The sequence below is a fragment of the Hippocampus zosterae genome, chromosome 21, assembly GCF_025434085.1.
Source record: "Hippocampus zosterae strain Florida chromosome 21, ASM2543408v3, whole genome shotgun sequence".
NCBI classification, from domain to species: Eukaryota; Metazoa; Chordata; class Actinopteri; order Syngnathiformes; family Syngnathidae; genus Hippocampus; species Hippocampus zosterae.
In genome coordinates, this window is record NC_067471.1 from 7,508,950 (window position 1) to 7,534,844 (window position 25,895).

The following is a 25,895-nucleotide window of genomic DNA, read 5'->3' on the forward strand; positions in this document are numbered from 1 at the left end:
CAGCCTCCGCAACCCTCAGCCACACTTTCTTACACACTCACCGAGCGCAGTCGACACACCGAGCCACACACGTGTTGGCGGAGAAGCCATTTTTTTTTTTTTTTGTCAGCGAATGTAGTATACTTTAATTTTTAGTCCGGGATCGAAATGCCGCGGAGAGTTATATGGCAACCGCCTCAAAGTAAAAAGGTGGATGAGACAAAGTTTGGATGGCAACAAATCAAGGGAATGTTCATTACATCGACTTTTGGGATGGACGACCGCGCAAAGTTGAGACAATTTTTTTCTTTCTCGCGCGCACCAAAACAAGCACTGTGCAATTTCAGTCCTGTCCAATGCATCAAAAGCATAAGTGGAAAAGTTTTGGGCATTTGTTGTAGGATTACTATTACTTTCCCCCCCCCCCCCCCTCCTCCCAAAAGACCATAAAAATCAATCACGGAGGCAGATTTTGATCGGTTACGCCGCACTTTTCTGGCAAAGAGGAGTGTAAAATAGATCGCTTCCTGGTGCGACAGCTCTGCCAAGTGGGGGGTGGGGGTGTTGGAGGCAAAGGACAGAGAGGAGGTAAAGGTTCAGACAAGGAAAGGGAAGGATGGATACGGTGCTCTAAATACATAACTCGCCCTCCGCCTCATTTATTGTCTCACTCACGCTTGTCTGAGGGACTCTGCATCGGTTATCACTCACAGAGGTTTCAGGACCGCCGAGTCCAGGTCCGAACCGGGGCGACCGGGTCCTGCTATCAGTCATCGCTGGCACGAAACCTCCGAAAGCGCAGTTCCCCCTTCGTCTTGCCAGGTGACCTGAAAAGTCAAATAAAGAAAGCGTTGGGAATGATACTTGCGAAATACCGAAGTGGCTAGGCGAACATTCGCCCTTGCACAAACCGCAGCCGCTGACCTGATAAAAACAAGCGGTGAGCATATTTTAGCAAAAGCTGCCATAAGCCGCCTTCGACATTAATGCCAATGATTGCCGTCTTATCCTCTTTGGGGAATGTTCAGAGGGAAATTACTATTCACGCCGTATTGCCGCTTCGCTTAATTGGAATTTGTTTAGCACAATTTATAAGGAGGAGGGGAAAAGGGAATAAACAGATTTATTGGTGGACGGGCCTGCGCCAAGTAAAGGTTATGCATAATTTAAGGCGGATTAGTGCGGACGTGGAGGTGAAGAAGGCTAAACGGACAACGTTGCGGCGGGAAAACTCGTTGGTTTGAAACGCAAAGAAGCGTGCGACCGATGCCCCCCCTCTCGCTGCCGCGGGTACGCCCGTCGGCGGTGAATCGCGGGGCAAAACTCATGACGTGACTTTTGGTTTCTCGGCCTGGAGGAGCGCAAGCTAAGTATGTGTATGCGCCCCCCCCCCAAGCACACACCAAGACCACACTGTGTGCAACGTTAGCGCCTCTCTGACACACTCTTATTTCAATTTGAAAATTTTCAATGGGTGGAACACGTACGAAGAGACGTTTGCGCTATGAAGTTTCCCGCCGACGTGTGGGCTACATGCCAAGAGTGCAACGCTTGGCGCCAATGTGGCGGCACACTGGTGTTAAATGATCACATTTCCCCACGTGTGCGTGTTCACGGCTGACATTTTCCTCCTCTGGGCTCTCTTTCTCTCCTGTGTGTGTATGTGTGTGTGTGTGTGTGTGTGTGTGTGTGTGTTGTGTGTCCGCACGTCAACAAATCACCGGGTTAGTGTTGTCGCTCAGCTGCGTGGAAATGTCAGCGCACATCTGCGACGGAACGATATCAGCGATACCGGATGGTCACCACACACACACACATACACACACACACACACATACACGCATATGCCCAAACGCAGGCCCGAGGCAATGTCACGGCGCGCAAACTTGCCAGTGACACACCACGACAGGGCCCGGCACAAAAATAGGACGCAGGTGCATGTTGATGGGACCGAGAATATGGCGGCCGCGCTTAAACGTGCATCATAACGAGGCGAGGCTGTTCCGGGCCACATGACACACGTAAAATTGAAGCGTGCGTACCATGCGTACACGGGACTCCTCGTTCTCGGGGGGCTCTTTATTGGTCGAATTGTGTTTCTGGGGCTTTTGTCATTGGCGTGAAATGAAGTCGGCGAGCGCGAAGAAGGAAGCGTGAGGAACAACTTGTGGAGTGTCGCTGACGACTTTGCGCCGTCCTTGCCGGGCGAAAACTTGGGATGTGATGATAAATCGTCGCTAAAGAAAAAAAAAATAATAATAATACAAATTCGTTCCCAACCTGTGCACTGCAGGAAATGATTAGACTCTACTCAACCGGTCCCAAAATGATCACTTTGCTACAAACTTACTTTCTATTTCTTCACCTATCGATGCTCGTAACGTATCGTGACAGGCTGAACAATTAAATGCATCCAATCAGTAAGCATCAGCGCTTCCCAGCCAGTCATAAGCCAAGATAAAAAAAAAAAAAAAACAAGTCCATGCACAAAATATTGGAGATTCTCCATATGGTTTTGTTGATGTTTATCACTTGCTCGAGCAGAGCCGAGCGGGGATAAATTGCCAATTTTCCAACAATAAAAGGAGAATGATGGGAGGGAGCGGGCGCCTCTTTTGTGTGCTTATGCCTTGTGCTAGGACGCGCTTACTTGCATGTGCCACTGGGACATTTTACTCTTACAGTAGGATGAAGAGCCCCGGGGGGGAGGGGGGGGAAAAAAAGCTGCTAGATTTATCGCACTTCAGGTGAAATGAAGACGCAGTGGATTGGCTTAAAAGGTTATTTGACTCGTCGGAGCTTGAGCAACATGGCGGCGCATTAGTGGAGAGGAGGAGGAGGAGGAGGGTGTGCAAGAGCGAATTGATGAAGAGCGAGGAGAAGAAAACACACACACACACACACACACACACACACACACACGCACGGATACTTATTTGTATGCGCCAGCTCCAATTTACAAGCAGCTCATCGCAGGAGGGGAATGATGAATAATGTTGATTTGATGCTGCTGCCGTTGCCGCTCGGTGCTAACCAATATGAGTGGCAGAAAACGCAACCTTGAAGCGGGCCTGATGCATGGCTTCAATAAACGTACACCTGCGAGTATAGCCCGGCAGTCATTTCGACGCTCTAACTCTGTTTTCATGCATATAAAAGGTGTTGTGGAAATGCCGCATTATTTAAATGAACTTGGAGGGTAGGGGGGGTTGAGGTTGGGGGGGGGGGTGAAATTCCTACAGGAATGTCGTGCGAATGCATCATAGCACATAACCTGTCCTGTTTACGCGCTAGTCTTTAATTAGCATCGCAAATTTGTCATCAGAAAGGCTGAAAAGTAGACACTGTGGTGTGTACAACGCTTAATATGGACCAGGAGAAGTCAATGAGAAAGTTGTCTCAGGAGATGAGGAAGAAAATGCATTTATTTTGGTTTTTTTGTTGGGTGGGGGGGGGCAAAAAAAGTACAACTATTTGCACATTACAAATTCAGATCACCCGTAACCCAAATACAGCCAAGCCATTAAGATACGAGTGAAATCCATTTTCTGACCAAGGTCATGACCCCTGAGCAGAAAAAAAACAAGGCAGCACTGCGTGTCGCGATTCTCAAACCGTCCGCTATTTATTTTTTTTCATAAGCAAAGGCAGACAATCGGAAACTACAGAACGGTGAAATGTTTACTGCATCCTACCCGCCCCTCCCCCACCACCTCGCACATTTCTTGAGCAACCCAAATCATTCCAACCTCAAGCCCGTCGCCATTCAACATTCAACAGCGTTTCGGTTCAAGCTTCAGCAACCGCGGGGGCCCATTTCCACAGAAACGACATTCTCTAATCACTTCTATGTTTCGTCATTGGACGTGTGCGTCGCCATGGCAACCCCCCCTGGCTTGTGCCGGCCGCTCAGAGCGGAGGCGAAAAAAAAAAAAATACACACACTCACGAAAGTGAGTGAGAACACATAACCGCCCAGCTTGACTGTGGTTGTCGGCCCACCCCGCGCTGCGCTCAATAGATCGATCGCTTTTTTTTTTTTTTCTCAAATGATTCAAACTGCTCTTCCGTGTCAGTGTGCCAGAGTGAATCACTCATCACCCCCCCTTCCGCCCCCACCTCCACCCTCAACTCCCACTCAGCACCTTTAGACTTCCCAACACCAGCATCCACCAGGGCAAGCTACTCTGGCTTTCTTTTAGATGCGCGACCATTTTGGTCGAGAAAAGGACGCCCGGGGGGGCTGAGCGCTTGTTTCGACGATTTTTGCCTGAATTGAGTAACACGTGAAGGCATTGACCCGCCTGATCGGAGCTGCTCTCCATCTTGCCCGATCGGCGCCATCTTGGCCTCATCTCTCACTGTCAGCACCCTCAATTCCGTATCTTTCAATTGTGTCTGCGCTTCATTGCTCTTCACGTCCCACAGCCCTCCCATCCACTTATTTTTTCACTCCATTGGCAGTATGTGTATTGTAAAATATTCCCCCCTACCCGCACCACCCCCGCCCCAACCGACTCCTTCCCATCACTTTTCCATCATGTTCAACCCGCGCGCATCCCTCCGCTCTTCTCCCCCGTGCTAATCTTTTTACATCGCCGCCATCTCGATGGTTTTTCTTCATCCGTTTACCCGCCCCCCCTCGTGACCTAACAGCCGCCCCCCCCAAACCCCCACCCCCGCTCTAATCGTTCTCTCTCCCTCTTCTCAACAGCTGCCATTGTTCGGAAAAAGCAGTGGTGCGAGATGCTGCCGTGCTTGGAGGACGAGGGCTGCGACCTGTTAGTCAATAAATCCGGCTGGACTTGTACGCAGCCCGGGGGCCGAGTCAAGACAACCACAGTAAGTTCAGGCCGCCCCGTCTTCTGGGGGGTGTTATAATTGGGCTGGCCCAAAAAATAAGATCCTTTGTTTTGTCAATGAATGAACATTTTTTTTTTTTTTTTTTTTTTAAAGCTCAGCAATTTAACACAACGCTCCACCACGAGCAGCTTGACATCTATGCGCCATGACATTTTGAAGGGACTCTCTCCCCCTGCCAACGTGCAAAAAAAAAAAAAATTAGATAAAAAAAAAAAATCAGCCACCCCATTTTAAGCGCCAAGCATTTATTGTGGCTCATTAATAAGCAGAAAAAAACATTCACTTTACAGCCTCTCTTTGTTTTCGACTTATCGAAATTTACATTAAGCCCCCCCCACCCCCCCGCCGCCCCCGCATGATCTCAAAATTGAGGCGCACTTCACGGAGGAGTCATTTCATAAAGGCAAAATTGCTCGCATCGGTTATTACCACCTTTGTTATTTCGCCCACGTCTCCATCCGCGTTTTCTCCTTTTCCAAGCGAGGTACAATCTCATCCCCAACATACGCTCCGGTCTCCGGCGCACGACCCCGCCCCGACTTATCTGCGAATGTCAACGGGTGAAGGCTGAGCGAGGAGCGCCGGAGCATCATTAGCGGATCCTGTCATAATTGAGTCATTGGCTGACTCAACTTGTTTATGCCTCCGTGCTGAATGACGAAACGCTCACGGCGGTTAGTTAGCACGCGGGGCTACGACGCGCGGCCGGAAATACCCGCTCGCGCTCCGACGGGGGGGGTTTGACAGCCACTCGACTACGTTTCACCGACAATGTCGTTTGTTATCCGGGCGGGCGAAGATAGCCCCGCGCACACGCTCTGTATCTGTGTCCATTTATTCTATTTGACAGCTATAAAAGCGGCGTTTGCGCACGTATGCTAACGCGAGCCGTCGGACGCGCATTCGTATGCTAACGCGAGCCGTCGGACGCGCATTCTGACGCGAGCGGCCACTTTGCCGCCGTACTTGTACCTTTCATATCTCGCTCGGGGACGTCAGTCATCGGTCGGACGTGACAGGTCCCCCCCCCTGCTTGGATCACTGGCGACTTTAAGCCGGCCGACAGCTCGTCAAACGGTCCGACGGCCACGCGCGCTCATCTATCCCCTTCGGCGCGCATGTTTAAGCAGCTTTCGCTGTCAGCGGTTTTGCTAGTTGGCAGCAAGCAGTCATGGGGTCAGCCTTGGAAATTCCTTCCGACGCAAACGGACGAATGCGCCATTAAGTATAAGGCCATCGAGGTTGTTTAAGAAGGGGCGGGGGCAACTAAAAACTATCCAGACTCTTTGAGAGAATAACATGCAAAAAGCAAAACAGTTTACTCCGTTTACTTTGAACAAACGCCTTTTCCCCGAGGCTTTTCCGAGTCTGAAGGCCTCAGTGGGCCGACACGCGGATGTTTGCCAGAGGGCAACGGCGGCTCGGGCACAGTCCACTGAGCATGTCCGACCTGTCCGTCAGGTGTTTGTGTGAAAACATCAATGCGGACAAGCAGGCTCATCCCTGCGGGGCGGATGACCGAGCCGAGTCAATCTGACTCAGCGCCACGAGCCCCGTAAAGGGGCTATTTCGGACAAAATGTCAGGAAGCAGTTTGCGTGCGTAGGCAAATGTTTCGGACTTTCTTTCTCTTAACGTGGTCTCGATTGCTTGCTTTCACCGGCCAAGCCTCTTGACCGACAATCCAAAACGGAAGTGATCTTGTAAATGGTCATCGAATTGATCCCACGAAACACTGAAACCTAAATTGCAACTTCAACTACTCTCGTGGATCTGCGCCACGACAAAAAAATGTTGCGCAAAGCTGCCACAGCTGCTTCTCGTGGCCACTTGCAATTCAAAAGTAAGCAAACGTAGCGTCAATCGGGTCAATGGATTGGCAACTTGAGTTGAGTGAGCGCACTAACCCGGTGTGCCTCTAGGGGCACTGCGTCAGTTTTTTTTCAAACTCTAAAAATGCTTGACATCAAGTCATTAATGAGAAGGATGCTACACTTTGCAGGGGTTCGAGTTTGATTTTTTTTTTTTTTTTTTTTTTTTACAGCTAAGGGGTTAATAACTGAGTCAAACTGTTTTTATGATGTGAATTCTCTAGTGGACACACACACACACATTTTCCATCCTTCCCACCCACTTCTATAACGCTGTCCCCAGAGAAGGAAACGCGGCATTGTACCCTTCACCATTTCAGACGGGCGGATGAAACAAAACAAAGAGAGCGCCCCCCTCCACCCCCAACCCCCCCCCTTTTTTTTCTGTGGATGCTCAGTGAGATGGAGCCGGAGCGATTGCACCATTAGAAGAGAAAAATCAAAATCACCACAGGTGATCCGGCGGGTTTTTGTGACAGCCTAATAAGACAAACAATTGGAAACAGAAATAGAGAGGATGCGGTGGAGGGAAAAGAAAAAAAAAACATTACTTAAGTTGTTTTTGTCTGGCGAGCAATAATTGTGAAGCGACATTGGGCTCAACGCGCTACGTCAATGTTTGGACTTATTTCGGTTCTGCGCAACAGACGGTCACACTTTTGCCGGTGAGCCCCCCCCCCCAAAAAAAATGATTCACTGCGCTGCGAATGTCAGGCGAAGCTCGTATTTTTCGATCCGCGTAAGACAACCCGACCGCGGCCCTTTTGCGTTGAAAATGCGCGTTTAGATCTCAGGATCTGTCTAAAAGGTTGTTTACACAAGACAATATCCCGGTCGGCCGCCTGCTCTGAGGATATTTACTCAATCACAGTAGCCGCCGCGGCCTTGCGAGCCCTTTCCCCCCGCCCCACCCCCCCATCATCTGCATCTCGGCGTCTCTGTGGAACCGGTTGAAGACGATCCTGATGGGATCTCCCCGCCCCGGCCGCATCAAGCGTAAGTTCTGGGTCGGCACCGGCGTCTGTAATTGATCCCTATGGGTATTCCGTGCACATCCATACAGCGCATTGAACAGAATCCCCGCGATGAAGACAGCTGCTTGGCCACGGTAGACATGCAGAGAGATGGGAAGACGAAGACCCCCCCCCCCCTTGCTGCTCACCATTCATTTTTCTTTCAAGAAGCTTTTTTCTTTTTTTTTTTTTTTTTAACACAGGCAGCCAAGTCAGCACACCTCATCCACCATTTGGGGGACTTGGGGGAAGACATTAGAGTGTTAGCAAGGGGGCAAGAGGGAGATGCACCAAGAATCCCCCCCGCCCCCCCCAAAAGTGCTGTCTCCTCATGTTCAGAGAGAAAGCGTTTGGATTGATGCTCTAAGTGGGGAGTATTACTTCAGCCCCCCCGCCCCCTGGCTGCCGAAACAGTGTAAAGAGCTGGCGTTTCCAACCCAAATTGCCCATCATGATGTGTTTCGGCTGTTTGGATTTGGCAAAAGCAGATAATTGATTTCATAAAGGAGCAATTGATTGATGGCTGGCGCCGCCGATGCTGCAAGCAGCTGCCCTCGACTCAGACGAGCGGACAGCTGGAAAAGAACACGAGGCCGAGCGGACCATTATGTTCATTGTTACAACTCTAGCTGCTTTTTTTTTTTTTTTTCCTCCGAGTGTCACAAAATGGGAGAGTAATTAGACACCGTACTTACTATGAGGAGATAAATGTGAGCTGTCGGGCATTACAATTTAAATGGCATTGGCCGCTTATAATTTGGAGGATTTGGCGGTTTGACAAGTCGAATGCCAAAGGGAAAAAAAAAAAAAAATGTAAAACATGTCCGACATTCCAACATGAATGATATCAATAACATAACTGGCAGGACCGCAATCATGAACTCATGTTGCATAAATGACAAAATGATTCAGGACAAACGGACTACCAGAAGCACATGTGGCTCATCGATCGCATTAGCATTAGCATTAGCATACTCGCTGAAATTACACGACGGCATCACGTATGGACGCAAACGGTCATCAAAACTGTCAAGTCATGCGGTTCCTGGTCCAGAAAGTCGTACCAGAGTCCTAAAATCGACGAATCGCGCGCAACTCGACTCTACCAAACTGGTTGACAAAAAAAAACGAAAAAAAATTGCATTTGAGTTCCCTCTTTACAAATACACACGGCGAACGTAAAAAACAAATCAAAGTTGGGGGTCTCTTTTGAGTTAGTTCTTTAATTCCCTCCCCCTCTCTGCCTTTTGCGAGCACAACAACTCCCTCAACCATTTTTCTCCTCCGCTTTGCAACAGTTGTGAAGGCGCTTAAATGTGACACTTTGATAAGCCAGTCTAATAATACGGCGAGAAAAACAACAACGCACTCCTGATTACATTACAATTTTTTTTTTTTAAACAACATTTTGCCTTCCAAGTTTGACTCCCACACGTCTATAGTGTATTTCATTAGCAAGAAAACACAACGTGGTGGTGGTGCGAAAGTGAGCGTGTCGAAGTCTAGACGGAGCAAACCAGCACATGGTCATCCATATCTCTGCCCTTTTTTTTTCCCACCCCCCCCTCCCAGGCTCTATGACGCGACGAGACTCTCCCTCCACATTCTTGCACTAAGGAGAACATTGACGACCCCCTTGACAGGCAGCCAGACACCACCCGCCACCGCCACTTTACCGCCACCATCACGAGCCCGCCCGTTCCCTGGAAGCCGTCCATCCTGCACCGTGGTCCTCACGGCGGCGGAAAGGTACCAAAATAGCCCCTTTTGATTGCATCCCTCCGGAATACATTTGATGGCCAAATAAAAGTAATCCATCCAAAACACCTCGGAGCAATATCATCAAATTTAATTGATCGCAAATCCCTCCCCCTACTGCCAACAAGAGAAATTACGGCGACATGCCGGTGCACGGGAATACAGAAATGTAACTGACACAACCGTATGCTTGTTCGAGATCGATATTTTTTCTTTTTTTTACATTTAGCCCACCCGTCCCCCCCCGCCTCCCCCTAGCGTGCGTTAAGCTACCGCAAATCCACGCGTGCTACAATACACGACGGCTCCATCTGCGTTGTGCAGCTCGTTTCTCGCTCTTGCCTGGCATCCCTAAAGCCTCGCGAGCTCTCGCTACGATGGCGTCTGGGAGTCGGAATTAAAAAAAAAAAAAGAGGCGCCAGACGGGCCGGTATTAACGCACGTTACTGGGACGGCGGAGTAGCCACACGGACATTTTTTTTAACTTACAGTGCAGTAAAAGCGATTAGGACAAAGTCGTAAAAGTGCCCATTCGCGTTGGGCTTCAGAAAAGCAGGTTCCTCTCCCGGTCGATATTCATGGCAGCTTTATGATTTGCTTTTAAGAGAAAATCTGATCCCGCTGTGTCTCTCCCATCTCGACAGTGAGCCCCCCTTGATAGATTGTCAGCTAAAAATAGACATGGAAGGAATCCATGCTCACACACTCGCACAGTAAGTCATAGAGAAGATTAGTTTAGCACCGGTTAAGGGAGACCAAAACGCAATTAGAACAAGGGGCCCCATAAAAAAAAAAAAAAAAAAAAAAAAATCTACTACAAGACAAGTTCTTTGTATCAAAGACAAATTAGTGCAGTTGCTCCCCCCCAGGTCACAAATCGGCGGGATGCCATTGTGGATCTGGTGTAATGTAGCCTCTTGAGAGCGAGCGTTTCCAGTCACATTGTACTTCGGAGTTAGCAAAGATGGATGTTTGATGTTCTGCGGAAACGTACCAACCCCCCCCCAAAAAAAAGGCTTGATCATGACCCAACTTGGCAGATAGCTGGGCTTGAGCATCTGCTTGCCCGAGCCTACCTCGTACACACGCGCGTGAAAATTTTTTTGCCGCTTCGGGCGTTTAACGAGCCGTTTCCCACCGCTCGTTAACCTGTGGCGCATTGCTAACCTGCGGATGAATATTCATCGGGCAATGGCTTTTGTGAGCGGGAGACGCAACCAGACCGCCACTGTTACAAAGACAAATGAGCAATCGCTAAAAGGCAAAAAAAATTTTTTATAAATATAAAAATATATTTAATATATATTATATTTAAAACATAAAAAAATAATTTTATTTTTTTAATTATTTTTTATTTTATTATTTTTATTTATTATATTTTTATTTATAATATATTTAAAAATAAATAAATAAAAAAAATATATATATATATAGTACACAATTACACACACACACACACAAAAATAGATTAAAAAAAAATAGTTCAAAACCCATTGCCTTATTTCGGTGTTGTCGGTAACCCAAGTGGATGCGCTTTCTTTCACGCGTCCGCTAACGCGTTTAGCGCGGGTCCGTGTGCGCTGACATTTTCCGAGGGAGTCGGCCAGAGTACGCGCGCGGAGGAAATGTCAAGTGGCGGCCATATGTCGCCGCAACTTTGCTCGCCATCCCAGCTGGAGAGTGACTGCATATGTATTATGAATCGAGTCGTCTTTAGCGCCGACAAATGGGCCTGTGTTCAACTTCGCTCCGTTGCACGTAAAGCGCATACAGAGGGGCAGAACGTGTGAACAAATGTACCGTGCCCTTCACTACCGCTCTGCCTCGAGACAGGAAGATGTAACATACGTCGTGATGTGCGTGGAATTCGATGTTTTCCTCTTCCTTGGATGAATATCGATATGTATCGAGTGGAATGCTCGGGAGCCAGCGGGCACAAATTACACGTAAGCTAAGCACCCATGGATTATTTACGTTCTGCTGCAGCCACCGCTCTTGTCGATGGCTTCACGTTTGTCAGTCACTCTCCAGCTGGACTTCATCTCTCTCTCGCACTCACTCCCTCGGCTCGCCATTCCTGCATGCCCGAGAATGGCATCTAGTCGTTCGCATAAGATATAAAATAGCAGTTTCCTGATAAACCCGAGGTAATATTCACCTGGGAATTGTATTCATCGGAGCAAATTCGTCTGATATTCATCTGACATTGGTTCCTCTTTTAATAGGAGACTTGCATTTCCCCGAGATGAGATTTGTGTGCGAGGGAGATTTATGGAAGGCAGTTTGCCAGTTGTGTGCGAGAGAGCAAGTAAGAGCGAAAGAGGGGCATCGTGGGAACAGAAGAAAATGACCATGGTCGACCGTGTCATCTAACTATGCGGCGGTGGTTTACAAAAAAAAACAAGATCGTTTCAGGGCTAGACATTTGCATTCCGTTTCAGTTTCGGCATCCTTGACTGCAATTGTAGCATTTCACAGTGGGGCTGCCGGTACCGGCTGCAGTCATCGCCTGCTACTCGGTGCTAAAAAAAAATTCGAGTTGCCGATACCTGTCTGAATATATCAATATCATTTCAAGGGAAACTCTTCTGACAACATTTACCTTAAATGCGGCCTGCACTACTCCATTTATCAAGACAAGGGCACGGAAAATCCTCCTGGATCCCCCGCACCCTGCCCACCACCTTTTCCAGCCACTCCCCTCAGGCAGACGCTACAGATCCATGCGCACCAAATCCAGTAGACACTTAAACAGCTTCTTCCCTCTAGCCATTAACTCCTTAAACAGTCACTGACGTAGTCACTCTTCTTGTACTACAAAATGGTACTAGAAAACTACTGGTTACTCTAAAATGGTTCAATGATTTTGTTGTTTACCATGATACTAGTGCAGCGTGTTATACCAGAGACAAATTCCTTGTGTGTTCTACATACTTGGCCAATAAAGATGATTCTGATTCTGATTCTGATTTAATACAGTCGCGACCGCCAATTTGCTTAGCGTACTGTCGACGATCATTACTGAGTCGCTCTGCAACCGACACACGATTCTGGCCCCTTATTACATTCAACCCCCCAAGCGGAAGTGCCAAAATCTTGGGACAGCGACGCTATCATTCTGGCTGCGTGGCAACTGCGAGCGGCCAGATGGTTTGCGGACGCGTCTAGGTTTGTCTTTTTGCCCTAGGAGTAATTGTTTCCCCCGAGAGAGTCACTATGTTCATGTCTAGTTGGAGGAGAATAAATACAAGTTGGAAAGGAAACCGGAAGGAGCAAATGCAGTTTGCAATTTTCAGGAGTAGTACACTGAGATGCGAGCTTTACTCTACAGGGTCACAAACCGCTCCTTATCGGGCACTTACTGTAGCTTTTGCTGAGCCGCTAGCTGCTACCAGATGATCACCATGGTACCCCCTCAGCGGTACAGCCTCCAGTGCCAACGGTTGATCTGGACCTTTCTCTGCCTCAGTTTGAAGTTCATCGCTCCGCTTCTTCAACATCAATCACACAGGGAGCTTCGCCGAGCTGCCTGCCTACTGGCATTGTGTGTAGTCATCAAACACTGCAAAAACAAAAAAAGGAAAACAATCCGTTCACCAATTCCAAGATCAAGATCAAATACTGTGAAACAAACAAACTGTATTTTTACAAGAAAATCCTCTTATTCTGCTTGCCAAGGGAGCTAATCTGAGAACACGTCTGGTTTGTTTCCAGTGAAATTCATCAAGTTCAAGGCCTTGACTTCCTCCAGGTCGGACAAAAGTGGCCTTAAGGATAAAGTGTTCATTTTGCTCAGCGGTACACAGAACAGCCACATAGCAGTGAAAAGAAATGGCTAGTTTTCTGAGGTGGGTGTAGCTAAAACCATGAAAATAGCAGCGGCCCCGAAATTGAACCCTGTGGATCACCATTATACAGTGGGGCAGAGTGGGACTCAGAGCGACCGAGGCCGACACAAAACTGCCAAATAGGATATAAACCACCAATGCCCACCTGGTGCGGTAAACGAACCAACAGCAGAATGCCAACGCAGTTGTCAGGGGCATTTGTAGCACACGATGCGATACAGCACACGATGCGATACAGTTTGAAAGTCAAAACACTCTACTTGACTGTGCTAACGCAAGCTCTTGTTTGCTCTGCTCTTCATCTTTTGGCGCAGGTCTCGTAACACCAAAAGAGCACGAAAAAGGGAGCGTTTGCGGGAATCCCCACACCCCCACCCCCACACCACCAACCTTTCCCCCCTACCAGGACAGTGGGTCAACGACTCGCAGCAAAACACTGTTCCTTGCGAGCAGGCTTTCTGACTTCTCCCACCCAGTGCCGTGTCCTTTGGGTCAATATGATCTGCCTGCTCTGTACTTCTGCCTGCTCTGTCCAATTAGCAGCTTTCGCCTGTCGCTGCGGCGGGTCGGACTCCTGCGAAATGTCAGGGGAGATCTGCGCCCCCCCCATCCGAAGTCCTCGGAACTGCTTTGAAGATGAGAATTCCCCGCATTTCTAGAACATCAGCGGGGGCGCTAGGGATCCTTTGGCGAAGTGAGCGCTCTCTAATGAAAATAGGCCTTCTGCTGGAGCAGACCTCACGTATTTTTTATAGACCAAAGAGCTAAAGAACAAATGCGAGCCGAGTGGCCCAAGTGGACCCTCGCTGCTTGCGTGAGCCGTGGACACCTTGCGTTGACCGGCATCCGCACGGATCAGAGGAGTACTTTTGACCGTTTCCTGACTTTTCTTTCCTCGGACTGAGCCCAACACTGTACTTCGGAACTGGAGATATAGGTACTACATACATATAATTGTGTATCGAGAATTAAAAAAAAAAAAAAAAACAATTAAAAAAAAAAATTTAGATGCGACGGTCGGGCCAGCTGGTTGTGTTGGCGAATGAAAAAAAAAAAAAAAAGAAACACGAATGAAAAGACGACGTAAAGAAATGTCATTAAATGTATTTTGAAAGGCCCTAAAAGTTATATATTTAACAGTTTTTATATGTTGTACCTTTGTAGAGAAGCCTATTGGACTTGTGGTCACAATGACAATTAGGATGTGAACAAACGCTGTTGTGTTCTCATTACCGCTGGAGCTCGTCGTCTTGGGTTTTTTTTTTCCCGTTCACAAGCTCACTAGCTGCTTTCTTTTCATGCTCATTTCCAAGTCACTGTCCAGCAAAAAAAAAAAAAAAAAAAAAAAAAGAAAAGAAAAAGGAAATCCTGAGGACTGACCCTGCCGCTGACTCAACATTGTAAGTGTCTAGTAGTCAGTGGAAGCCATTCAAGACTGCTAATTTGCTCTGATATTGTATTGTACACAATGTGGAATACTGACCCTTTTCCTCTCGAAGGCTTTTGATCTCTTAATTTATTTCCGTGCGCGCGTCGGTCGGCGCCACGTTCCGGCCTCCCCGTCGGACGTTAGCGAGCGGAACGAGGCGGGGTTGAACAGGAAGAGCAGCGGAAATACGACCGTCATTGACATACAGTCCTTTTTTTTTTTTTTTAACTCATGAAATATTTTAAGAATAAATTAAATACAATGGTAAAAAAAAAACGTGCCTTGAAAATGTTAGGTGGTGTTTTATCCATATGCTCTTCAAATGGAGTCCCACGGGGTCACTGAACTCTGTGAAGACCGATAAGAAATCAGTTGCCGTGGGAACCACATCACACAGGCTGTGTTTGCATTCTAATTATCAGTGTCTGCGGGTTCCATATTCGGCACGATTGTGACAAAACAAGTCATAAAAATGAACTGTCACTGCTAATGTGATGTCATTATCACAGGCGGCCGCGACTATTTAATTTCTGAGCGTCTTTGTGATCGCTGATCCTCTCACGGCCGGTTTGGCGCATATTTATGGTCTGCTCCTGTGCGGCGGAGTGGCAAAGGCGCGCAATGACAGATTCTACCCATTCTTTTATGCGACGACGAGCACTGTCACGGGTTTGAGGACCATTGAGACGACTTGAGCGTTTGACACAATAATTATCACTGTACACCCTGTGGTTGGGCTTGGCCCCCCCTCCCCCCCACCCCCACACACACACAAAATAGCTCTGGATGAACCAGAAAATGACATCACCAAGAAAATTGATTAATGTAGTTATTTCTGGATATGGTAATTGTGTAGCATCATTACAGCAGTACACATCTTTATGTGATTATTATATATTGTAATTATTATGTGATTATTATGTAATAATAATCACACAGGAATGTGATTATTTTTTAATAAGTGGCCATCTTACCTTGAGCTTTTTTGTTTTGTTTGGTGTTTTTTTTTCCTGACAGCATGCATTCCAGCAAGCGTTTTGATGATGAAGCAGACAAATTGAGAAGGATCCCCATGGAGGTTAATCTGGTGCCACGATTAGTCCATTTGAAGTCAGTCCTATTTTTTTGCATTCATTTCAATCACATTTTTAGGCTTTGATTCTCCCCCCCTCACCCCATTCAGCAGGTTCCTGTTCGCTACCCTGAGACATTTTTTTTTCCCTGGGTTAATGTGAATGTGCCACTGTTGACAGATTTGGCATCCAATTCATAGTTCACAATGGGAGTCTTTATTTTAAGTATGAATTTGATTGAAGTGGATCGATCGACAATATGGCCGACGCAGTTGCTTATCTTAACACCCGCCGCCTTCCAGCTGCTGTAGAAATAATTACAATAATCAGTCACGGTTGCGTAATGTGGATTCTTTCTATGCGTTGTTTATTTTCTCGATCGACAGGTTAAAGGTTCGCAGAGCGCGCGGGCGCTGCCGAGTCGACACTGAAGGTTTGTATGGGAAGGTTGTCGTCGTTATGACATTTTCAACGGTGCTTTTCATTTGGCTCCTACGCTGTAAACAACTTTTGACTAAGTTGCAAGAGCAGAGTTTGAGGCGAGAAGGCTGTATTCAAAAATACATTTGAACTAACAAAACAAAACCTACACATTCTTCGATATTCAAAGAGTTTTGGAAGTAAAAAAAAATATGTATATATATATATATATATATATATACATACACACACACACACACAAAGAAAAAGACATGCCTGATGACATACTGATCAGTAATCAAGACATATGTAAATTTAATCGCAGGCCCGCTCCGTCTCCCCCCCCCCCCCCCCCCCCCCCCCCGCGACAGGGTTGACAGCTGGCAACCAGCCTGACACACAAGACCACGGAATGAGGAAGAAGAAGAAAAAAAAAAAAAAGACCAGCTTTTCACCAGCTCCTTTAAAAACTCATTTTACATGCTGTCACCTTTCATTACGGCTGTCGACCCGCGCCGGGGGCCCTGCAGGACGGCGCGGCGCCCGGGCGCGGCGAGCATACCCGCCGAGCTAACGCCGGCCTGACCCGCCTCACCGCTTCGCGAGGCAACCACTTTTCCTGTCAGCCCCCCTCCCCCACCTCCTCCCACCCCCTATCAACCCACATGGTGCACACTCCACTCATAAAAGAAGGTGATTATCAAAGTGCCTGATTCCCCACTTTTGCCTCTTTGAAACAATGAATCCACTCTCGACGTGCACCTCTGAGCAAAGAAGATAAGGTTGCTAAATGCTAAACCTTGAAGACATCTTTTGGGGGAGCGCGCTGTCTATTTACACAAAAATTTCTATTTTGTGCCAGAACACAACTTAGCACACTCAAATGAAATCATATTTTACTCGTCACTAGATGTTAAATGATAGCCACCCTTCGGTTTGGGGAAGGGAAGCTAGCGTGAGTACGCGCGCGTGTTCATTAGCCTAGCAAGCGGGCTTCAGAGTGCGCGCACTCGGCGGCTTCCTGCGCCCAGGAGGGACTTGCTGAAAGCATCTTGCCGATACTTTTAAAATGGGCTTTTAGTACCAGCGGCAGCGCGTCAAAGCTGCGTCGTGTACAGTTTGGCTACAAATGAAAAACGGCCTCCGATATCGATCAGTCGTCGCGTCAATTTAGCGCCATCGGCACCCGCCTGCTGTAATAAAACGCCGCGGGACGTTTTACTGACCGTATCGCGGATCGTGTGTTTTATCGTGTGACTTTTTAAGATTCATGCTTGCATTTATTTTTTTTTTAATTACAGATTAACAAAAACGCATTACACATTAGCGTGAAGGTTCTGTCGTCCGTTTTATGCTCTCCGAATGCACGTCGTGTTCCTCGTTGCCTTCGTAATTGCATTCCGCGGTCTCGTTTCGCCATGCGGAAAAATTCAAATCACTCTTTGATTCACTAAAGCACGAGCTCTCCGCCTTCTGGACGCGTGGTGGCTGCCTGCTCATTCAGTGAAATCGGTTTTTCGTCTTAATTTGACAGCCCAGGGTTTCTCACTCAGTCAATATAACACAGCGCAGAGATACAGTATCATCATCAGCATCATCTCAGACTCCTCTGCCGAAGACATGACCGTACAAATATTTCTTTCCTATCCTGGAGTGTACATCTCAATCACTCTGACTTAGGGATGGGCTTTCTACTTGAATGCTCCGAGGCTTATAATAATTACAACTAATAAATAATCAACATGCGGCCCGGTAGCCCAGTGGTTAGCACGTCGGCTTCACAGTGCAGAGGTACCGGGTTCGATTCCAGCTCCGGCCTCCCTGTGTGGAGTTTGCATGTTCTCCCCGGGCCTGCGTGGGTTTTCTCCGGGTGCTCCGGTTTCCTCCCACATTCCAAAAAAAACATGCGTGGCAGGCTGATTGAACACTCTAGATTGTCCCTAGGTGTGAGTGCGAATGGTCGTTCGTCTCTGTGTGCCCTGCGATTGGCTGGCAACCGATTCAGGGTGTCCCCCGCCTACTGCCCGGAGACAGCTGGGATAGGCTCCAGCACCCCCTGCGACCCTAGTGAGGATCAAGCGGTTCGGAAGATGAATGAATGAATGAATGAATGAATGCTCAGAGGGCTACCATCCCTTTGGGCGAAAACGATTAAAGCAGACACATTCCCGGGTGGACGGCGGAGCTTTTCGAGTGGGCGAATCAGATGAGGCCGGCGGTGAATATCTGGGATTATTCCTGATGCACTATTCATCGGCCTTTCTCATCAATTTATTTACACTGTCCCTCCCCCCCGCCAAAGACCAGGTGGGAAATGATGGACTTGCACTTATTGAGCCCAGGCACCTTGATAATGGAGTGAGGCTGAAGCGATTAGCGCTCTAACAGCTTCACACCAAGATGACCGCAGTTCTCTTCGGGGGAGATCGGACAGCGGGAGACGGGAGGCCCGCTTGCGTGCCTGGTGGGTAGAACGACATCAGTTCCAAGGACGCCCACACCTCTATGGCCTTTCTGTGACTCTACCAGATTCTCTACGCTTCTGCTTGCCTCTGTACCGAAGCCACGGGATGTGCCTTTTGATGAGCACAAGCCTCGCAAGACTCGACTGAGGCTTCAAACAACCTGGTGAGGCGCAAAATTCGCTGGCCTCTCCTAGGATTTTTCTCTTCTAAAAAGCTCTCCACAAAAGCGAACGACCAACCACCAGTCACGTCTTGTGCTACAATGAAACAGGAGCGCTATCAGACACGGGTCAACGGTAGCGCTCAAGTTTGATTGCCCGATCAATGGAATTTTGGAACTTTGGTCTTGACCGAACTGCCAATAAAGTCCTTGTTAACCTCGTGGGTTTAGTCGTCTCAAAAAAAATAAAGTCCTGGCATTTCCAGCCGCCCTCTGCTGCCATTGCCCATGAATTATTGATAAGGCGAGTATGAGCGCTGTGTATCTGTCTCATAATGATTAGCGGAAGGGTCACACCGCTCAAGCCTCGAGTCGCCGGCATCCGCCCTTAATCCCCCCTTAATCCCTGAAACAACGGGCTGCACCCACATAGGAGGGGACTGTCGATTTCTATCGGGCCACTCGGAGGGATCAGTCTTGCTTTCACACAACAAACACAACAATGATAGTTGTTTAAGGCGCGGCACGCTCCTCCGGAAGTACAGTTAGAGAGAGAAAACACGGAATGTGACCCCGTCGGAGAAGAAATGTTCCAGATTTAGCGAGGAATTAGCTGGCGCGGCCGAGCTAACGTGTTTACCTCGTCTCATCCCACGATTGCTGGCCACCTCAGTTTGTGTTTCATCTGGAAGGATCAAGAGCTGCCTGTTGCACTGAGCCAGGGGTTGGGGGCAGTGGGGGAGGGTGGGGGGTCTTGCTTTTGCTGGTGGCTTTGGATGGCTTTGAAGTCCTCGACGCATTCACGTTCGCCCCGGATGTGCTACAAAAGATGGGAAAAGGGATTGAAGGAATCAGCGGTGGGAAATAGCGGCCTGCTTTGTTACGGTCCTTAAGTAGTCAACCATTTTCTATTTGTGATGACTTTTGGCTTTTGTCTGTGCTTACTACTCTGTCTGAAAGCACATTTTGGAGTCCATCCATCCATCCATCCATCCATCCATCCATCCATCCATCCATCATCTACCGCTTATCCGGGGCCGGGTCGCGGGGGCAACAGCTTTAGCAGGGAAGCCCAGACTTCCCTCTCCCTAGCTACTTCTTCCAGCTCTCCCCGGGGGATCCCGAGACGTTCCCAGGCCAGCTGGGTGACATAGTCTCTCCAACTTGTCCTGGGTCTTCCCCGGGGTCTCCTCCCGGTGGGACATGCCCGGAACACCTCACCAGGGAGGCGCTCAGGAGGCATCCGAATCAGATGCCCAAGCCACCTCATCTGGCTCCTCTCGATGTGGAGGAGAAGCGGCTCGACTCTGAGCCCCTCCCGGATGACCGAGCTTCTCACCTTATCTCTAAGGGAGAGCCCGGACACCCTGCAGAGAAAATTCATTTCGGCCGCTTGTATCCGGGATCTCGTTCTTTCGGTCACGACCCATAGCTCGTGACCATAGATGAGGGTTGGGAGTCATTTTGGAGTCACTTCATGAAAACCAGTTGAATTCTCTACAGTCTCTTTGATTACATTTTTCGACCGCACAATTCCATTCCATTCCATTTTTCTATTCAGATCACCAGGGTTGGAATGGTACAAAGGTCTCAAAAGCACTTTCAAGACAACAGTTCTTTCTAGCATTTCGCCGACCTCATTTCGTGCAATGTTTCCAGCCACTAAAAGTTAACTGGCCCGACGTTTAATTGAATACCCAACCACCGCCATTTACAAACCATCAACAAGCTTCTGTGGAGTTTAGCTTACTGGCCACGTCGACCGCGATGCATTCATGCAGAGTTTATCGTGTCATTAGGATTACTTCCCACCTTGACTATATTATCCAGCAAATACTGGCAAGGCCTTTTTGACCCACTTGAAGACATTGAGCGAATACTAGAAAGCGGTATTTCAGCTTCAGGACACCTTCCACCCCGATGCATTATGATAATCTATTCAGCCGGGCTTATTGCTCAAAAACGGTCCATAACGCACAGAAAATCACCCACAGGGATCAGACGGTATGCGCCGCACGCACGGGCCAAGCGGCGGTTGGATTTTTGTTTTTTTACACACCAAACAGACGCATTTAAAAAAAATAAAAATATTATTTGGCATTCGGTAGCGACATCAGTCTGACGCCTCAGCCGGAGAGTGGATTTAATAGAGCGTGCTCTGATAAAGTCTCAGCAGAGAGCACTTGGTGGTCAGTAGGTTGCTGCGGCAGCTAATTGATCAAAAAGTAAAACCTCGCACAGAAATTGGGGATGGCGTTATCACGGCGAGTCAGCCACGCTAATAATGAGTTGCACCCCCCCCCCCCCCACTCACCCAACCACATTCTAACGATATTTCCGCTCAGCCTTGGGCATAATGACGACAATGATGGCCAAATGTTTACCTTGTCCGCAGAGTCGGCACACTGGAGGGTCTTGTGGGGGGGTGGGGGGGGGGTCATGCAAAAACGGAGCAATGATGCAGCTGCACGACATGGACCACCACGCACTGCCTGTGTCGAGCCACCGTGACCTTGAAAAACAGAAAATATGTCCATTTGTTTTACGGTTGGGGAAATACTGCAATGATTTGAGCATAGTGACAATAATGTGACAATAAACCGTATTAATGAGCCTACGAAATGACACGCTACCGGAAACGATCGTTTTGGGTTTCCGGAAATGCACAAGTGATTCTGAAGACATTGGGCATTGCAACACTGAGACTGATATCTAATTGCACCGCACCCCCCACCCCACCCCACCAACAAATGAAGATAATACAATACAATACAATACATGCTGATTTATATAGGCAATTGAGAATCATATTTACATTTTATTGACAAAAATAATAATAAATGTGAATCATAACTGTAAATGTAGGCCGGCAGAGGCCCGACAGCCCCAAAACAAGCAAATCCGTCCAATGATTTGAGTGACAGCAATAAATATCGGTGAGGATCATCCTCATCCGCAATCTCTCCACCCCTCCCTCCCCTTTCTCCTCATACGTCCTCGTGCCCACTGTGGCATGACAGGTGACTGACGACGCTAACAACGCCCGTCCCCCCACTCCCCCGCCCCCCCTCCCATCCAAGCCAGTGCGCAGGCGGCATGATGAATTACCCTCATCAGTTTGTTTCGCCAACAGGCCCACGCAGGTCACCGCCAAGGCCGCGCGTGACATTTTGTGGCGTACTGTATATGCAAATACCTGCCAATCAATTAGCGCGGCCCCCCGTCCTTGGGCTGCGCCCATTGTGATTAAAATGAATTGATTGCGAGGCAAAATCAAAACCCGTCGGCTTGCCAATAAATAAATAAATTAAAAAAAAAAAAGCCTAGGGGTCACTGGGACGTAAAATGCTATGAGAAATAAAACTGCCCGTTATTCTTTATCGCAGGCTCGTAACTGCTCCGAGTATGGTTGAAATGTGCTGAAAATGAGGAATACAAACAGGGGTGACACTTTTAAAGGCGGGCCGTTAAAAGATTCCAAAAGCGGATGCTCCAATGCGATACTTGGCTGTGCGTTGTGTAGCCCCCCATGCTCGTCACGGGCGTCACGATGGCTACCCACACCCACTCCGCAGTTGCCGTCAAATCATTGGGGTGATGACAAATAAATTATGTGCTCGGTGATCCAAATTGTGCGTGTTTGCAACTTGTATTTTACACGTGCGTTCATTTATTTTTGTTCTGGGTAGTAAGAATAGATGCCATTGAGAATATCCATAAAATCAAGAAACGCTATATTATAGCTCACGATTGGAAAAGCCTCCGAATGTGGTCCAGGTGACAAAAAGGGGGGGAAAAAAAATTAAAATCGAATTTTACATCAAAGCTCTGGGAATATTCCGGATGGAAATTGTCATCTTCAAATTGGGGTGGGGGGGGGGCGGCACACTGTCGCGCACAGCCCATCCATAATTTATAGCACTGCATTGAGCCATAATCTTTGCTCCGCGCGCTAATGAAAGCTACACTGCTGCATTTTTACAACGGGGGGGTGGGGGGGGGGGCATAATGTGGCAAAGAGGAGAGCAAACGGCAGCGCGAGCGGGGGGTGCGAGGTGGCGCACACCTGCCGTTGGCCGTTTTTGTCCCATCGGACCCTCGCTGGCGCTTGACTCCAAAAGTCCATCAAATGCCACTGTGGGGGGGGGGGGGGGGGGGGCTGCGGATACAACTCGCTCGACTTTTAACGGCTTTTAAGAGAAGACGGGAAAGGCAACACATTCGTTGGACGAGCGGCGTCGGTCGCGCGACCGGACGCTTTACTTTGTTGATGTGACAGAATCATTTGCATTAGCCTGAGTGGAACATTATTCACCATCTGCCCCCCCCCCCACCAAAACCCTCCTTTCCTATTTCCCGTCCCCCCTGCCCATCAATTGCGCGGCTCCGGCTCATCGAGTGCAGCCGAGTGCGACCGATGCGCATGGTCGCTCGCGCTCGGGATATTAGCGTCGTCGGCCACAGAGCTCGCAAACACTCGCCAGAGCTCACTTGTAAAGAATCGGCATTTTACACGCATAGAAATATGTCGGCCGGCACACATCTGGATTTAAACCGCGGCGGAGATATCCGGGTTGCGTGAATCTCTACATGCCTCGAAACTGTGAGGCAGATGTGGTAACCGCTTGGACGTCATTCATCTTTAAAAAAAAAAAAAAAATGAAAAGAATTTTTTTTTTTTTTTTTTAAATGACAAGAATAAATCCAACCGCATCCCAGTTGGACACAACAAAATAAATCTTTCGACAGTCACGGTAGTTTTTTAAAAGCACAGCTGCCTCAGTGTTGAGCACCCACGCATCAAATTAACTGTCCAATAAAACTGTGATAGACTGTTTACCACCTGCCGTTTGTTCGGAAAATAACAAATTGCTACTCGAAAGCACCCCCCCCCCCCCCCCCCCGCCCATCTTCCCGACAGAGTTTTGCCATTTTCTTTGAGATAGCTGCCAAAAGTTAGAATTTGTTTCCTTCCCGAAAGCTACTTTCAGCGGAGCGCACCTGACCCGATCGCGGCGACCCGCGGTCGGTTCGTCGAGCTCGGCGGCGCTTGGCGGGATACTCGGTCCCCGCAGCAGCTGCGTCCCAATTAGAGAGGCCTGACTTGCGTGCCCCGTATTAACATTCCATTTAGGCACTCCCCCTGCCCCCCTCGCCGGGACTCGGCGAGTCCGCCGCCGCCGCAGGGCCCTCGGCTAAGACTGCCCGCCAGTCTTGCTAATTGACTCCTGATCCACCGATGGCGCGCAGGTAAGCCCACGCCGCATTAGCGCGAATTGAACACCCAAGTGCAAAGTGGACGATCGTCTTCACTTGGCAGATCTTTTCCCATCGACTGGTGCATGAAACCATTCGAGACTCCGGGGGGGCTCGTTTTGCGTGGACGGTTTCACATTCCCTGAAATTTAAAAGTGAAATGAAATGTTGATTGTTTCATTCATTCATCTTCCGAACCGCTTGATCCTCACAAGGGTCGCGGGGGGTGCTGGAGCCTATCCCAGCTGTCCTCGGGCAGTAGGCGGGGTACACCCTGAATCGGTTGCCAGCCAATCGCAGGGTGCACAGAGACGAACAACCATTCGCGCTCACACTCACACCTAGGGACAATTTTTAGAGTGTCCAATCAGCCTGCCACGCATGTTTTTTGGAATGTGGGAGGAAACCGGAGCACCCGGGGAAAACCCACGCAGGCCCGGGGAGAACATGCAAACTCCACACAGGGAGGCCAGAGCTGGAATCGAACCCGGTACCTCTGCACTGTGAAGCCGACGTGCTAACCACTGGGCTACAGGGCCGCCCCAATTTGAGTTTTATTGCTTTAAATGCATTTTCAGGCCGAGCTGAGCACGTTTTCTGAGTTATTATTATTATTTATTATTTGTAATTATTATAAGCCTTATACGCTCCCCTAAGCAACATTTTCTCACATCACGCCACGTCCGAATCCCCCCGACTCCCACCCCACCCCCCTGCGGCCGTCCAAATTTTGGTTACCACCCCGAGAGAGCCTGACAGGAAATGGATTGCAGTGCTTTCCCGGCCCAGTAAACAGGTTCCCGCCGCTTGTGAAGCTATAGATGGGTTTGATATAAGATGCTGTTTAACCCAGAAACAACGCCCTGGCCCGCGGGACGGCCCATTCCTCACACCGCGCATCCATCATGCGGGGCAATCTGGAAGCAGGGCTCCCAACCCCCCCCCCCCGAGGGAGGGCCAAGAGGAAAAGGAAGAAAGTGTCGGATCTCACCCATGCGTGGAGGTAACAACAGGCTACCGCATATCCTTCCCCCCCACCACCCCGCTTATGGCGTTGGGGTTTTGAAGGCAGTCTTCTGACGGCCTCCGTCATGTTGTGACTGCTAAACAGCGGCGAGAAGATCTGTGGGGGGGAGCGGGGGGGAGCCACACTGGGGAAATCTTCTGTTTCGGACTTGAAACGCTCAATCGGAGATTGTTGCCGGCGTGCCGGATTGGCGGCGGCTGTGAAGAATCGTCTGTGTTTACCGGCTCATTCTGATGTGCCAGCGCTCGTCACGGCTTTTAGGTGCCACGAGCCCCCCTGGCACTCCATTTTTTTTTTTTTTTTTTTAAAGTGCACGGCGGCGCAGCGTGACAACAAAACGCTTATCAAGTCTGCAAAACCTTAGAGTGCAGAAAGCCCAGCGTGAAGATCCTTTTCAAGAGTCACCTCTAAATTCACTCGTCAGAATTCAGAGATATTTTTAGAACCGGTACGCCGTTACCAATGTCGTACAATCGCCGCGCTATCAGAGCCATTGGTGACATTTGGGAGTAACTTTCCACTCTCCTCGGGTGCTCCTCAATGGGCGCTTTGCCCCGTTATTAAGAGACGCCGCTTTGTCAGGTTGCTGCTCTATTTCGCAGACCATCGCATTTGGTACGCCTCCTATTGAAATCTTTTGACCAACGATATGGCAAACTCAACCAAAACTGCAAGGGGGTTAGGATGGTTCCCTGGGAAACGCCTAATGCTTACTTACTTGAAGGCTACTATGA

The 25,895-nt window shown here is 48.8% G+C and overlaps 1 protein-coding gene across 1 annotated transcript in view; it reads left to right on the forward strand.

Annotated features, from left to right (window-relative positions):
* Positions 1–14,829, forward strand: part of tafa5a (TAFA chemokine like family member 5a) — a 28,225-nt gene extending 13,396 nt beyond the window's left edge. Inside the window, exons 3-5 of the mRNA XM_052056027.1 lie at positions 4,694–4,821; positions 9,298–9,474; positions 13,646–14,829. Coding sequence (XP_051911987.1) covers positions 4,694–4,821; positions 9,298–9,306 — 137 coding nt within the window. The 3' untranslated portion in view covers positions 9,307–9,474; positions 13,646–14,829. The remainder of the gene's footprint in view (positions 1–4,693; positions 4,822–9,297; positions 9,475–13,645) is intronic.
* The last annotated feature ends 11,066 nt before the right edge of the window (positions 14,830–25,895 follow it).